This window comes from Ochotona curzoniae, unplaced genomic scaffold, assembly GCF_017591425.1.
Source record: "Ochotona curzoniae isolate NIBS_2020 unplaced genomic scaffold, NIBS_Ocur_1.0 scaffold_4701, whole genome shotgun sequence".
Classification (NCBI taxonomy): Eukaryota; Metazoa; Chordata; class Mammalia; order Lagomorpha; family Ochotonidae; genus Ochotona; species Ochotona curzoniae.
Genome location: NW_024467122.1, coordinates 41,217,895 through 41,233,007, shown reverse-complemented (window position 1 = coordinate 41,233,007; position 15,113 = coordinate 41,217,895). Strand labels below are relative to the sequence as shown.

The window sequence follows — 15,113 nt, the reverse complement described above, 5'->3', positions numbered from 1 at the left end:
CCCTCACCAGAGGCCCAACCAATGAGGCCATTCTGTCTTGGACTGTGAACTTACAGTCTGAGCCAAAACAAACATGCTTTTTTATAAAGTTACTTGCTTTAAATTTTTCTTTGTTGGAACAAAAAAGTTAAATTACTTCATTAATAACTTTCTTGGTAAAGTTTAGATCTGCCTTATTCTTTCAACTGGTTGAATAAAATATTTTAAAACAATTCTTAAAGATTTTTTTTTCCATTGGAAGGTCAGATTTGCAGACAGAGAGACAGAGAAAGATCTTCCATCTGCTGGTTTGCTCCCCGTATGCACACATGGCTAGAGCTAAGCTACTTTAAAGCTAGGAACCAAAGAGATTCTTCCAGGTCTTGTATATGGGTACATGGTCTAAGACCTTGGCCCACTTCCACTACTCTCCCAGACCACAAGCAGGGAGCTGGATGGGAAGGAGAGTAGCCAGGACATGAACCCGTGTCCATTTGAGATGCCAGATGTTGTAGGATGAGGATTAGAAAATTGAGCCATTGCAATGGCTGCTAAAATAATTATTTAAGTAAGTAATTTAAGCAATACAACTAAAAAGAATCAAATTGGAGAAGGAAAACAGAAATGATATTGCATTGTAATCAAAATTGTTACTCTTTGTAAGGCCAAAATAATAAAATGACTAAAATTAGTGAAAATTTGATTTGGTTTAAATTAATTTCTGAAAATCAATGCTATTCCTATATAGTCAGTCAGAAAAGATCCCATGCACGAAACACAAAGAGTACCTAAAGTCTTATATTTAATAAGATACATACATATTCTATTTAAACAAAACTTTAAAAAACACTATACACAAAAAAGGGTCTTGAAGAGCAAAACATATTATTCTTAATTAAGTTTTAATTTAATAATTAAAACTCATTTTAATTATTATTATAAATTTATATTCATTATATTATTTTGAATTAAATAATGTAAGCATTAAATAATCAAGTCTCCAGAAAGACTTAAATCACCTTAATTGCATCAATCTGACAAAGCAAGAGCATTTTTTGATAGGTTAATTGTAGATTTCAGTAAACACCTAAGAATGACTATGAAAAACATAAAATAATGAGACTTAACAGACATAAAAACAATACAAATCTCTACCAATTAACAGAGTTTGTTATTTCTCCAGGAAAATTTAAAAAATAAAATAGCATTCAAATCAGAATAGCTTATGTGGATTTAGCACACAAGAAAATGGTACTGCTAATCAGTGAACAAAAGGTATTATTACTTTCTGTAAATGGAATGGAAATAACTGGCTAGGCATGTAAAGAACATTTTATTTTAGGATGTTTTTACTTTTGTAAATACTCTGACAATACATACATCATCGCATATTTTTGAGAATATAGTCACAAGGCAATTGTGCAGAATCACTAGGTCAAAGGCTGTTAACATTTTAAATCTTGTTGGGGATAAACTCTGGGATGCAATACCAGGTCATTTTGTTATGGAGTATAACAGAATGCTTTCAGAATCCAAAACAGCTACCACATTACTCTGACTGGTCCCACATTGTAGGTGTATGGCTTGGAAATGTCATTATGTAATGCCTACCTACATACTGAAACATGGATTCCCCAAAAAGTGTCCAAATTATCAATCCCACAACCAGGTATAAAACATCTTCATACTGCCAGCATGAGTATACCCCTTGTTACAGGCTGAATTGTGCTCTCCCAATTCATTTGCTGAAGTCCTGACCCCCACCCCCCCCATCTCAGAAAGGGGCTACATTAGGAGGGTAAGGCCTTTCACCGTGATTAAATTAAGATGAGGCCATGAGGGTGGGTCCTAATCCAACGGCTGGAATCTTTGCAAGAGAAAACCTGCATGCATAGGCAGATGCAAGAGATGTGTGTCAACAGAAGAAAAGATCAGGTGAGGTAGCCATCTACCTGTCAAGAAAGACCTCAGGAGAGAGCAAAAGCTCAGACCTTTTGTCTTAGACCTGCAGCTTCTATGATGGGAAATTTTGTTACCTGTAGTATAAGCTACCTAGTCTGCGGCATTTTGTTATGCTAGTACTGGCAATCTAATATACCACTTTCCAAATTTTACCACATCTTTGATTTCCCTGTATTATAAAACTTTACTCTATTTGAAAAATTTAATTCTTTGATCGTTTTATTTAACAAGATCTATACAACTCTTAATATGTGCTCTTACCATGAACTAAGCATTCTTCTATATCTTATAAATGTCTACATGTAATTCTCTTACCAACTGTTTGGTAGATATTGCTATTTGCACTTAACAGGTGGGAAAGTTGAGGCACCAAGATTAAAGAACTTGCTCAAGGTGACAATGCTATTAAATAGCAGAGTTAAGAAAAAAATTTTCTTTTTTTTTTTTTTTTTAAAGATTTATTTTTATTATTTTTTCATTGGAAAGGCGGATATACAGAGAGGAGAGACAGAGAGGAAGATCTTCCGTCCGATGATTCACTCCCCAAGTGAGCGCAACGGGCCGATACTATGCCGATCCGAAGCCAGGAGCCTCTTCCGGGTCTCCCACGCGGGTGCAGGTTCCCAAAGCTTTGGGCCGTCCTCGACTGCTTTCCCAGGCCACAAGCAGGGAGCTGGAAGGGAAGCGGGGCTGCCGGGATTAGAACCGGCGCCCATATGGGATCCCGGGGGTGCAAGGCGAGGACCTTTAACCACTTGCGCCACCGCGCCGGGCCCAAGAAAAAAATTTTCTACACTCTTAATCATTATCCTGCCTATGGAATTCCTTGTTGTTGTTATATCACAGACAGTTGTGATACGCCAAATGATATCAAACTCCTTTTACTATTTCTGAGCTTAAACATTTTCCTCATGAATATCTCTTCAATTAATAAAGACTGTAAAATGCTTTCTATAAACATCATGATTTCATTTTTTAATTTAAGCCTTCAATTAAAGTAGAGATTGCTTTTAAGGAATAAGGAACAAATTAAATAAATAATAAAAATCCACGTTTTTTTTTGTCCTAAATCCGATCAACTACCATAATTAACTGAATAAACTTTATTGACAATAGCATTCTAATTATACATGCTAAATTCTCATTACTATTTGAGTTTGTTTTTAGACTTTTTTTTTAAGATTTATTTATTCTCATTGGAAACACAGATTTTACAGAGAAGGAGAGACATAAAAATCTTCTGTCCGCTGGTCCAATCCAAAGCCAGGAGCCAGGAACATCTTCCAGGTTTTCCATGTGGGTGCAGGGTGCAGAAATCCAAGGCCTTTGTGCTTTTGCTTTTGCAGGCCGTAATATGGGATCCCAATGGTTGCAAGGCAAGATTTAGCACTAATTAGCCACTAGGCTATTGCACTGGGCCCCTATACATTTTTAAATAGGCTTTATTTTATTTGTTTATTTATTTACTTGAAAGGCAGAGCCAGAGAAGAAACCTTTTGTTCACTAGTTCATGCCCCAAATGGCCACAATGGCTGAAGCTGGGGCAGGCCTAAGCAAAGAGCCAGGAGTTTACCAAATGGGAATAGGAGACTAGAGGACTTAAGTCGTCCTTCAGTGCCTTCCTGGTGCACCATCAGGTAGCTAGATCAGAAATGGAACAGCCAGGATTCAAACCAGTTCCGAAATGCGATGCCAGTGCCACAGGAAGTGGTCTTACCCATTATGCCACAGCACTATTTTTATTCATCTTATTTTTAAATCAATCTAAGTTTTAGTAATCAGTGTAAGGGAATTTTCAAAAGAAATACTTTTTTTTAAAATTTTTATTGGAAAGTCAGATATACAGAGAGGAGGAGAGACAGTGAGAAAGAGAAAGATCTTCCGTCCGATGATTCACTCTCCAAGCGACCACAACGGCCGAGGCAATATCCAAAGCCAGGAGCCAGGAACTTCTTCCAGGTCTCCCACATAGGTGCAGTCCCAAGGCTTTGGGCTGTCCTCAACTGTCTTCCCAGGCCACAAGCAGGGAGCTGGATGGGAAGTGGAGCTGCCGGGATTAGAATTGGCGCCCATATGGGATCCCAGGGCGTTCAAGGCGAGGACTTTAGCCGCTAGGCTATGCTGCCAGGCCCAAAAGAAATACCTTTTTACAAAATAAATTTTCATTTGAAAGGCAAATTTTAGACAAAGGTCTTTCATTTGCCGGTTCATTCCCCAATGGCCTCAACAACCAGAGCTGAGTAGATGTGAAGGTGGGAGCGAGGAGGTTCTTCTTGGTCTACCACGTGGATGCAGGTCTCAAAGCTTTGGCCAACCTCCACTGCTTTCCCAGGCAACAAGCAATAAGCTGGATGTGAAGTGGAGCAGCTGGGACACGAACAAGCACCCACATGGGATGCTAGCACCATTGGTGGAGATTTAATCTGATGGCTCCTAAACTTATCTTTCAATTATAGTTATGCATAACTTCCTAAAATACCCTTGAACACTCCAATGCCTGATGTTTGTGTTCGTTTTGTTTTGCCTCATTTTGCTTTCCAGAAATGTCCTGGGGGGACTAATGCTGAGTAGTGGGTAAAGCCATTTCATGCAGCTTTAGCATCCCATATGGGCATTGTTTTGAGTCCCAGCTGCTCCATTTCCAATCCAACTCCATGTTAATGCAACTGGAAAAGCAATGGAAGATGACTCAGGCACTTGGACCCCTGTACTCATGCAGGAGACCTGGAAGAAACAAGCTCCCAGCTCCAGATCAGCCCCACCCTGGGATGCAGCAAACAATTGGGGAATGCATAGCAAATAAAGATCTCTCTTTCTCTTTGTAACTCTGCCTTTCAAATAAATGAGTGAGAGCTCAATGTGATGAGATAAATTTATCGTCATTTAGCCTAGTGGCTATATCATCCCCTTGTATCTGCTGGGATCCAATATGGGTGCCGGTTCATATCCTGGCTGCTCCACTTCTCTTCCAGCTCCCTGCTTGTGGCCTGGGAAAGCAGCCGAGTACAATTCAAAGCCATAGAACCCTGCACCCACAAGGGAGACCAGGGACAGACAGGATGCTGGCTCCTAGCTTCGGACAAGCTCAGCTCAGCTCAGTTCCAGCCACTGCAGCCACTTGGGGAGTGAACCAGCGGATGGAAGATCTTTCTCTCTGTCTCTCCTTCTCTCTATATATCTGCCTTTCCTGTAAAAAATAAAAATAAAAAATGTATTTATTAAATAAATGAATGAATCTTTAAAAAAAAAGTCTTGAGAATTCTTACATTAATTTCTCCCAGAGGAACACAGCAATCAGTTTGCTGATGTATTGAATGCATGTTAAGAAACAGTGGAGACATTTATAATTAAGGTTCATTTAATACAAACCTACATTTACAGATGAAGAATTCAGACCCAGACAGAATAATAAACTGGCCAGAATGCTTGCAGATTTACTTTAAAATACCATGTCTCCAGAACAATAACAGGAAGTTCTCCCTATGGTTGGAAACTGGAGTCGAAGATGGTACCCTAAGATAACAACACTGAGGACTAAGGTTCTTCTGGTTTGGTCTTGTCTAACGTCTGTCATCTTCAAAAGGTAGAAAGACAACTTTGTACACAAAATCTCACAGCTCACAGAGTCAGAATCCTGAGGCACAAAAAGGTATGGCAAAAGGGCTGCACTGACACAGTGACAGCAGCAATCACGCAGCATAACTCACGACTAACTTAGTTTTTGATACACTGGAATTTGGAAAAATAAAGACTGCTATGACAATATTGGGCTGTTTTGTCCTGTGAAGAGAAAAAATTTAAAAAGACACTGACCAGGTTTACTTTCCTTCTAGGCATATACATGGTTTAGAAAACTTCAATAAATATGTATGGACTTAGACAGTCTCGATTCCTGGCTCATTAGCCATATCTATAAGTCACTTTTCTATAGATTTAATATCCCTTATCCGGAACACTGAAGATAATAAGTGTTTCAGAACTGGGATTTTTTTTTTCTGATTTTGGAATATTTGCAAAAACATAATGAGATGTCATGTGGATGGTTTCTAAGCTTAAACACAGAATTCTTATTTCACATACATCTGATTTTTACACACTATTGTTACTGCACCTACATTTCTTAATAGTAACCTGTCATGTAAGATCATATGTGGGATTTTTCACCTGTGGCATCACGTCATCAGGGAAGAAGTGTCAGAGCCTGAAGGTTGGGATGAGGGATGCTCAATCAGTACCAAGACCTGTGGGGATGTCTTTACCTGAATGCTGCTTTCTTCATCTTCCCGGGGTGATTGTGCAGGCATGACTTCCACATCAGAATTATCAGACGAGGTATTACGTTTTCTCTTCTTACCTACTACAGGTGTAATGGTGCTAAGAAGGAAAAACCAAATTCATTTTTAGTGAGGACAAGGAAATTTTCAGGGTAAAAAAACATAATTATGGCACTTACACAGTGGTTAAGACACTATTCGGGAGACTAAGACCATTGCGTACTAGTCTAAGCCTTTGCCTCTGGCACTGTCACCCTGTGGAACCAGGTTGTGTTCCAGTTGCTCCACTTTCAATCCAGCTCCCTGCAAGTGGCCTGGGAAAACAGAAAAGGATGGCTCAAGTTCTTGGGCTCCCATACCCACATGGAGATACAGAAGAAGCTCCTGGCTCCCAGTTTTGGATCAGCTCAGCTGCTGTTGCAGCCATTTAGGGAGTGAATCAGCAGATGGAATCTCTCTCTATATATGTATATATCCTCTTCTCAGTATGTCTGCCTTCAAATAAAATATAAAATAAATCTTAAAAAAAGACACTATTTGGGACACTGGCATTCCCTAAGAGAATCTAGGTTTGAATCCCAGCTCCGCTTCCATTTCAAGCATTCCTACAAATGTATACACTGCGGGTAGCAAATGATGGTTCAAGTATTTGGGCCTGACAGCCACCTGGGAGACCGGGATTGAGTTTCTGACTTTTGGTTTCGGCCTGACCTACTTTTGCCTGTTGTAATAATTGGTGAGTCCACTGGTGGATTGAAGAGCGATCTCTCTTTCTCTCTCTATTTTCTCTATAATTGTCTCTTTCAAATAAAGTAGAAAAAGAAAAATTAAAACAATAAAAAACCAAAAGGCTTCTAGACAGAAGTATTTGTATCTTTGGTCCATAGTGCACCCAGATGTTAATATACTGGTTGAAAAGAAAAAAAAATTGAGTCTTGGTAAATCATTGAATGATCTTTAAATCAGATCTGACAAATTACCACCTCCTTGTTCACAAATACCTCAAGAAAGGTAGGATAAAATAGCAGAATGAATACTGGACTAAGAATAGAAGACTGTGGACCAGCATTGTGGTACAGCATGATAAGCCAGCTCCTGCAATGCTGGCATCTATGTAAGCATGGCTCATGTTAGTCATGGCTGCTCTACCTGTGATCCAGCTCCCTAGAATGCACCTGGGAAAAGCAGTGGAAGAAGAATCAAGCATTTAGGACCACGTCACCCATGGAAGAGACCCAGATGCAATTCCAGACTCCTGACTTCAGCACAGTGCAACCGTAACTGTCGTGGACATCTGAGGGGTAAAGTCAGCAGATGGAAGTGCTCTGTGTCTTCACCTCTATAATTATGCCTTCCAAATTAATAAATCTTCACAACAGTAAATGAATTAGAGGGCTGGGTTGGGAGTTTGGCACAGTGATTAGAGCAACGCTTGGAACACCTCTATCCTACATCAGATTATTTGAGCTTGCATTTTTTCCCCTTTTTTTTTTTAAATTAAGATTTACTTATTTTTATTGCAAAGTCAGTTATACAGAGAAGAGATACAGAAAGGAAGATCTTTTGTCCGATGATTCACTCCCCAAGTGACTGCCATAGCCGGATCTGAGCCAATCCAAAGCCAAGAGCCAGGAGCTTCTTCTGGGTCTCCCACAAAGGCGCAGGGTCCCAAGCCTTTGGCCTGTCCTCGACTGCTTTCCCAGGCCACAAGAAGGGAGCTGGATGGGAAGTGTGGACACCAGGATTAGAACAGGTGTCCATATGGGATCCCAGCGTGTGCAAGGTGAGGACTCTAGCCACTAGGCTACCATGCCAGGCCCATGAGCCTGCATCTTGACTTTACCTCCCGACAATACAGAGCCTGGGAGGCAACGATGGCTCAAGTGATTGGTCGCAGCCATTCAAATGGGATTTCTGGAATGTGGTACTCGCTCCAGCACAGATCAGCCCCAGCTGTTTCTGGCATTTGGAAAGTAAGCCAGTAGATAGGCTTTTTGTCTCAAATTTGAGCTAGAAAGATGGACAAACACTAACATGGCAAACCACTTTCATTAACACTGCCTGAAATCAACAGGGGTTAGTGAAACCTTTTCCAACTCACAAATGAACTTAAATACTTGAGCTATCCTCCACGGCTTTCCCCAGGTGCACCTGCAAGCAGCTGGGTGGGAAGTGAAGCAACATGGACACAAATAAGAGTCCATATGTAGTGCTGGTGTCATACGCAGCCTCCTTTTAAAATTCATTAATTTGTATATTTCCATTTAATTATACAAGCAGGGGACAAAGAAAAGAAAGGCTTTCTTTTCTACACTAGGCCACTCTGAACGGTGCAGCCTTTCAACACAAGCTCTTCTCCACACTTCCTAAAAATGAGTGCACTGCCCTCAAACATCCCAGCAAAACTGAAAGGGGTACTCACTTGAGTTTACTCTTGCCCTTAGTTTTGGAGGTTCCAGATGTTTTACTTTTCTTTGGCTTTTCCTCCTTCAGTCTTTCCCCACCGCTCTTCTTCCTACGTTTCTTCTCACCTTCCTCCTCTGGCCGAACACTGGGCAACTCATCCTCATTCAGGACGCGAGGTATGTTCTGCTCACCCCGGGCACGAGCTCTGGCAATGGCCTCTGCCACAATCCGGTTAGCCTTCTCTTGCTTCTTCTGGTGCTCCAACCTTCGGTTTTCCTCCAATCCTGTCTTTCCCGCGTGAGGAGCAGCGTTTGCTGGTGATGACAGAGCTGCCACTTCACTGGCGCTTAGAACTTTAACCACAGAGAGACCAGAAGAGGCCCCTTGGGAAGAGCCAGCCTGTAGAAGAAAAGACACTAAAATTCAATGTGTTTAATTAGATGGCCTCAATTAAAAATCCCGCTCTGAAACAGGAACCAGGCTTAGACTAAGATTAAATGAACCTAGACACATTTTTGAAATTGCTTTTTGCAGAAAAGAGTTAAGACAAGAATTTTGACCAATTAAACATCATAGTGATATCTACCTCATGTATATCAGAAAAATAATTGTCAATAATGGCCTCTGCCTTAAAAAAAATCAAGTTCTATTTTCCAAGGGTCGGGGGATTATTTATTTATCCTTCAGATGAACAGCAAATTTCAAACTGCTTTCGTTTCACAATGCTGCCAAAAACTGCTTGTATGTGAAACAGTACAAATACAGAAACAGTCCAGTCTCGAATCTTTTCACAATATAATTACATTTGATCCTAGCCAAAAGGCCGATAAGTGATCATAATATAATTAAAGTAAGATCTCCACGGGTGAAATAGAATCTCCATCCCACTTGAGAAGGATAAATTGAAAACAGGGCCCCAAGCAATGCAAGTGGTTGCTGAGAGCAACAGCAAAGGTATGCAGGGTCTGATTTGTCTTTTTTCCTCCCTGTAGAATCCTCTCACCTGTGGCTGCAGTACCATTTTCAGTGGTACTGAAAGTCTTTGTCCTGGACTTTGTCCTGGTCCCATGATCTGAGCCTGCTGCACGGAGGACAGAGTAAGTGGTTGGGTTGAAGGTGGCTGCTGGGGCTGGGGCTGTGACGATGGAGCTTGTGGTACAATCTGAATTTTTTGCTGTGGCTGTTGCACCTGCAGCTGGATAGTGACTACTTTGGCAGGCTGCCCCTGGGCATTCTTGGCTTGAGTCAGGGCTGCCAACTGGTTGCCCTGTAATACTATCTTGCCTGGTAGGCTCCCTAGCACAACATGCCGATGTCCTTGGGGACCTCCAGACTGTGGCTGCTGGAGGACCAGGGTGATGCGCTTCGATTCACCCTAAAGTGAAAAAAAGAAATTGCAACAGAGATACAACATTAAAGAATGGTATACCTGAAATATTTACACCATTTTCCTTCATCCTAAAGTCACAAAAATAAAGAGTCAGAAAACAGTGCAATTCATTGTATGTGTCTACCTATCTAAAACATCTGTGCCCTGTAAATATCAAGCCTATCTTTTAAAAAGCCCTCACAGGAGTTTATTGTCTTCTAAGGCAGTCATGTCCTTACGAAAACCCATTAGAACAAAGTCCCTATATTGAAGTCGGTCTCCTTGTAGCTTCTTTCCTTTGATTCTATGTCTCTTGGTATTGCATGTCTACCCCAACTGCTCAGGCCCTTGATTCGGAGGCTATGGATTTTTTTTTTTTTTTTTGCTTAAAATAGAAACTAGCCTTTTTCACTGTGCAAAGAAAGAATAGTTCTTAGTAAAATACATAGGAAAAACATACTAATAGTTTGTACAAATCCTGCAAATACAAATACATACAATTTTGCAAACATGTTTCCTTGTTACCATTGGACATATATTTCTCATATAACTTTCTATCATATATTGCTGTAAATTCTTGCTTAATTTCAATGGTTCCTGAGGTTAAGAGCTCCAGCAAGGCACAGTGGAAACATGTAGTTAGTAAGTTCACATTAACTGCTTCCACCTGGCAAGGAGTCAGTATGTCACTCTCCACACTAACTGACACAATGCACAGACAAGCTTTCCCAGAGGTAACATTCACAAGCACTCATTCTCACACAGTTGCTGGGCCCACTACAAAGCCAAAATACATCACCCCCTTTCACTCAAGTCACCTGCGTAGGTGTAGAGGTCAGTGTAACTGCAGGCTTCAGGGGGGGCCCTGTGGCCCCAGGGTTGCTAGCAGGAGCTGCACCCTTAACTGGCTGGAGGACCAGCTGCTTTACTGGTCGGCTGGGCTGGACAATGCGCTGAACAGCAGCCTGGTTCCCAGGGACCTTGGCGGCCAACACTGTATTACCAGAGACAATGGAAACACCTTGTCGAATGGGTGTGCCGGTTAGCACTTTGGTAAAAGTGACTTTTCCACCATTGGCTGTGCCAGCCACCAGGGGCTGGGCTGTGCTGGTGATACCTTGGGCCTGAATTTGTGCCACGTGGGCACCAGTGACTGAGGAAGTTGGTGGGGCCTTAAGGATAACAATCTTAGGGGCGGATTGAGGTGGTTGTCCTCCAGTGCTACTGGAGGAAACAGCTGCAGCAGAGACTCCCATGAAAGGATTCCCTTGGCTCAGGATCTCCTGGCTCTGGGAGACCTGCAAAAGTCCTGGTGCTGGCGTCGACGTCTGGAGGACAGGTTGGGCTGGCTGCTCCTGGCTGGCGGGCTGAGTGGTATAATCATGCAAGGTTAAGGACTCAGGAGCTGGAGCTGTGGATTCTTTGGGAAGGTCTGTGGGGGCTGTTTCCTCTGGTGGGGGGACCAGGTCAGTTGCTGAAGGATTCCCCACATCACCACCTCCACCATCTTGGTTCATCTGATCCAAGGAGTCCAGAGAGCTTGGCAGTCCAAGTGCTTCCTCGATGGGGTCTTGGGTGACCTGGTTAAAACTGTCATCAGTCAGAGAGTCCAGGCCAAACAAATTCGGGTCATCAAACAGATCCATGATGGGGTCAGCCATCTTGGGAAAGTAGTGGAGGATGCTTCTCCAAGTTCCAGAGAAGGGAAGGGGAGGGGGGGTATGGTTCTTCCCTCCCCTCCCCTATCAAGAGAAAAATGTACACAATGGAAAAGGACTACGCTTCAAGTACAGAGGTAAGTAACAAGTGCATGTCAGACTGTCCTGACCTTCATGGAGCAAGATGGTTAGGTCTTCAGGGAAAGATGGTGGAAGTCCTGTTGCAGGAATAGAAATACAAATGAAAAATAAGAAGTTGGTGACATCAGAGAAATTTTCTTTAATATCTCAAATAGCACTGATATAATAACAGATGAAAAGAAATCTAAAAATAGCTAACAGAAAGAAATCCATATTTCTGCTTCAAACCTACAACAAAGAAACAAACAGCGCACTTCTCAGATTCTTACACCAACACTCTCTGAAGCATCTGTCTGTCAAGAGCATTCAGATGTCTGTCCATTCGCTTTTACAATATTCATTGCTAGGTCACATCAGTAAATTTTAAATTCATTCACATTCTATTTTCAGTTCCTAGATTGGTAGAACTCAAAAATATATCATGCACACTTCAGTGAATATAGACAAAGTTCCCTAATATGTGAGGGTATATATAATTTAAAAATATATTTACTTTAGGGAAAAAAATTTGGTATCCATGCATATGCATGTTCTAGACTATAAACTTTCCTTATATTGTAGATATTTGTACTAAATACTGTCCAAAAAACCACCTTTAAATAGGTCTACTGTATAAAATCACCAAGTTTATAGCAGAATTTCACACTGAAAGCTTTACAAACATTAATTACGATTGATTTATTTTGGGCCCAGCACAGTAGCCCAGTGGCTTAAGTCCTCGGCTGTGACCACATACAGGCCTTAGTTCATATCCTGGCTGCTCTACTTTCCATCCAGCTCCCTGCTTGAGGCCAATCCAAAGCCAAGAGCCAGGAACTTCTTCCAGGTCTCCCAAATGGGTACAGGGTCACATGGCTTTGAGCCATCTTCTACTGCTTTCACAGGTCACAAGCAGGGAGCTGGATGGAAGTGGAGCAGCTGGGACAAAAACTGGTACCCATATAGGATACTGGCTGGCAAAGTGAGAATTCAACCATGGAGCCATGGTACTAGGCCCTTCTCTTACCATTTCTACACTGTATCCTGCGGTCCAGGCCAGCTCCTTTAATGTGATTACTACCTGCATGGTTTCACCTATTCCATGGAACAGCCCCTTCCTCCGCCCTGCAATCTACCCCAAACATTCCTCCCAACTGGCCATCATGTGGAATGCAGGTGCCACAGGTGCAGGATCAGGTTAGTATGCCACCACACTCGGCCCACTTCAAACGTTTTCTACCAATAAAGTGGGTCATGAACCTCTGCCTCTTTAACAAGTGAGCAATTGCTGAATATGTGATCCCTCCAACTCTGTAAATCTCACCAGTGTTTACACCTTACTTAAAGCACTATTTAAAACTTAATATTTTACCAGACTTAAGTTTCTCACCCATATCCTCTAAAGATCCAAATAATCTGTTCAAATTATTGAAAAGTTGTCTGCTACTCAAGATGCTAGTCTGGGGAACAGTGTTGTGGTATAGCATCTTAATCTTGTACCACTGAGGCTGGCATCCCATATACCACCTGTTCAAGCCCCAGTTGATCTGCTTTGATCCAACGCCGCCAATGAACTTGGGAAAGCAGCAGAAGCTGACCCAGTACTTAGTCCCTGTACCCACATGCAAGACTTGGAAGAAACTCCAGGCTCGTGGCTTTTGGCCTGTCCCAGCCCCTGCCACTATAGTCATTTGAGGAGGGAATCAGATCCTCTTAATCTGTCTCTCCCCTCCCTCTTTAATTCTTTCAAATAAACAAACAAAAGAAATTTTTTTAAAAAAGAGATGCTTGTCTGTCATTTGCTGGAAAAATGTTCATACTTAGCACAAAAAAACTGCTGCCTATGAGTAGTGCAATATGCATCCAGTATGACCCTGCATTACATTCCAGTTCCTTCTTCCCTGAGGGACAGAAAAGTGTTGATTGCTGGCAATCAGTAGGACACAACATGCAGTTGCTACCCAAAATCTGAATCAATATATTTACTTACTTTATTTGCACTGATTTATTTCAGTCATCACAGAAATGAAACAATATTGCATCATCCTAAAACAATACAACAGAAAGCTACCTACCTTGAAAAACTGTCCTAAAAATGGCTTAAAATATTGTAATCTACCAATTGGGGCTGGCACAGTAGCATACCACACTAATCCTCCGCCCTGTGGCACTGGCATTCCATATGGGTACCAGTTCACATCCCACCTGTTTCATTTCCAGTCTAGCTCTCTGCTTATGCCCTGAGAAAGCAATGGAGAATGGTCCAAGTTTTGAGGACCCTGCACCAGCATGAAAGATCCAGAAGAAACTCCTGGCTGCCATGTTTGCATCAGCTCTGCTCTGGCTGTTATAACGATTTGGGAAGTGAACCAGCAGATGGAAACAAACCACTCTGAGTTTTTCCTTTTCTCTTCACAGAAATCTGTCTTTCTAATAAAAGTTAAAAAATTTAAAATAGGGCCTGCCACAGTAGCCTAGTGGCTGAAAGTCCTCTGCCTGTACTGGAATCCCACATGGGTGCTGGTTCTAAACCCAGCACCCTGCTTCCTACCCAGCACCCTGCTTGTGGCCTGGGAAAACAGTCGAGGACGGCCCAAGGCCTTGGGACTCTGCACCCGTGTGGGAAACCCCAAAAAAGCTCCTGGCTTCTGCCTTCGGATTGGCCAAGCTCCGGCCATTGCAGTCACTTGGGTAGTGAACCAGTGCACAAAAGATTTGAAAAAAAAATTTTAATGATAAAAATTAAAATAAAAATAAAGAAAAATAAAGAAAAAATAAAGAAATCCAAGCACAGAGCTCTAGCATAACAGAATCACTGGAAAAGGAAAAAACTACCAAAAACAAGAAAGGCATCACCATATTACAACTGAAAAGTAAACTTCTCCTCTCTGAATGTAGCATCAATGTCTGGGCATCCAAAGGACGCTTGCCTAGTCAAGAGCATTTCTCCCAGCCTTTGGAACATATCAAATAAACACAGTGTAGATTTGACTGAGGGAGACATGTACAGAGAACTCTCCATACTTTCCCCTTCTCTAATCTCTAATTCATCCTTATTATCCTTACAAAACAATACAATGTGAGTTAATATTCTAGAAACTCCATCATAAACAGAACAGACTCATCAGTAGTTAGCACATCAATCAAGCTTACAGAGCATGCAAGGTATTGTCATGAATATCAAGCAATTCAAAATTAAATAATTTGTTTAATAATCATACCTAAAATCAAAATCCCTATTATTTCCTACTCCTACTGAAATGATTTCACCAAATATTAGACAGAGCTCATTCTAGCCTCTTCTAACACTTGCCTCCTAATTACTCAGACTGAAGAAAAGAAAAC

The 15,113-nt window shown here is 41.6% G+C and overlaps 1 protein-coding gene across 9 annotated transcripts in view; it reads right to left on the bottom strand.

The window, feature by feature from the left end:
• Nucleotides 1-15,113, bottom strand: part of CHD8 (chromodomain helicase DNA binding protein 8) — a 73,936-nt gene that overhangs the window by 31,351 nt on the left and 27,472 nt on the right. For all 9 annotated transcript variants that reach the window (XM_040969857.1, XM_040969866.1, XM_040969864.1 and 6 more), the window contains 4 exons: nucleotides 10,809-11,866; nucleotides 9,625-9,996; nucleotides 8,638-9,020; nucleotides 6,201-6,315 (listed from right to left, as the gene is read on the bottom strand). In XM_040969857.1, the coding sequence (XP_040825791.1) occupies nucleotides 6,201-6,315; nucleotides 8,638-9,020; nucleotides 9,625-9,996; nucleotides 10,809-11,651 (1,713 nt within the window). In that variant the 5' untranslated portion in view covers nucleotides 11,652-11,866. The remainder of the gene's footprint in view (nucleotides 1-6,200; nucleotides 6,316-8,637; nucleotides 9,021-9,624; nucleotides 9,997-10,808; nucleotides 11,867-15,113) is intronic.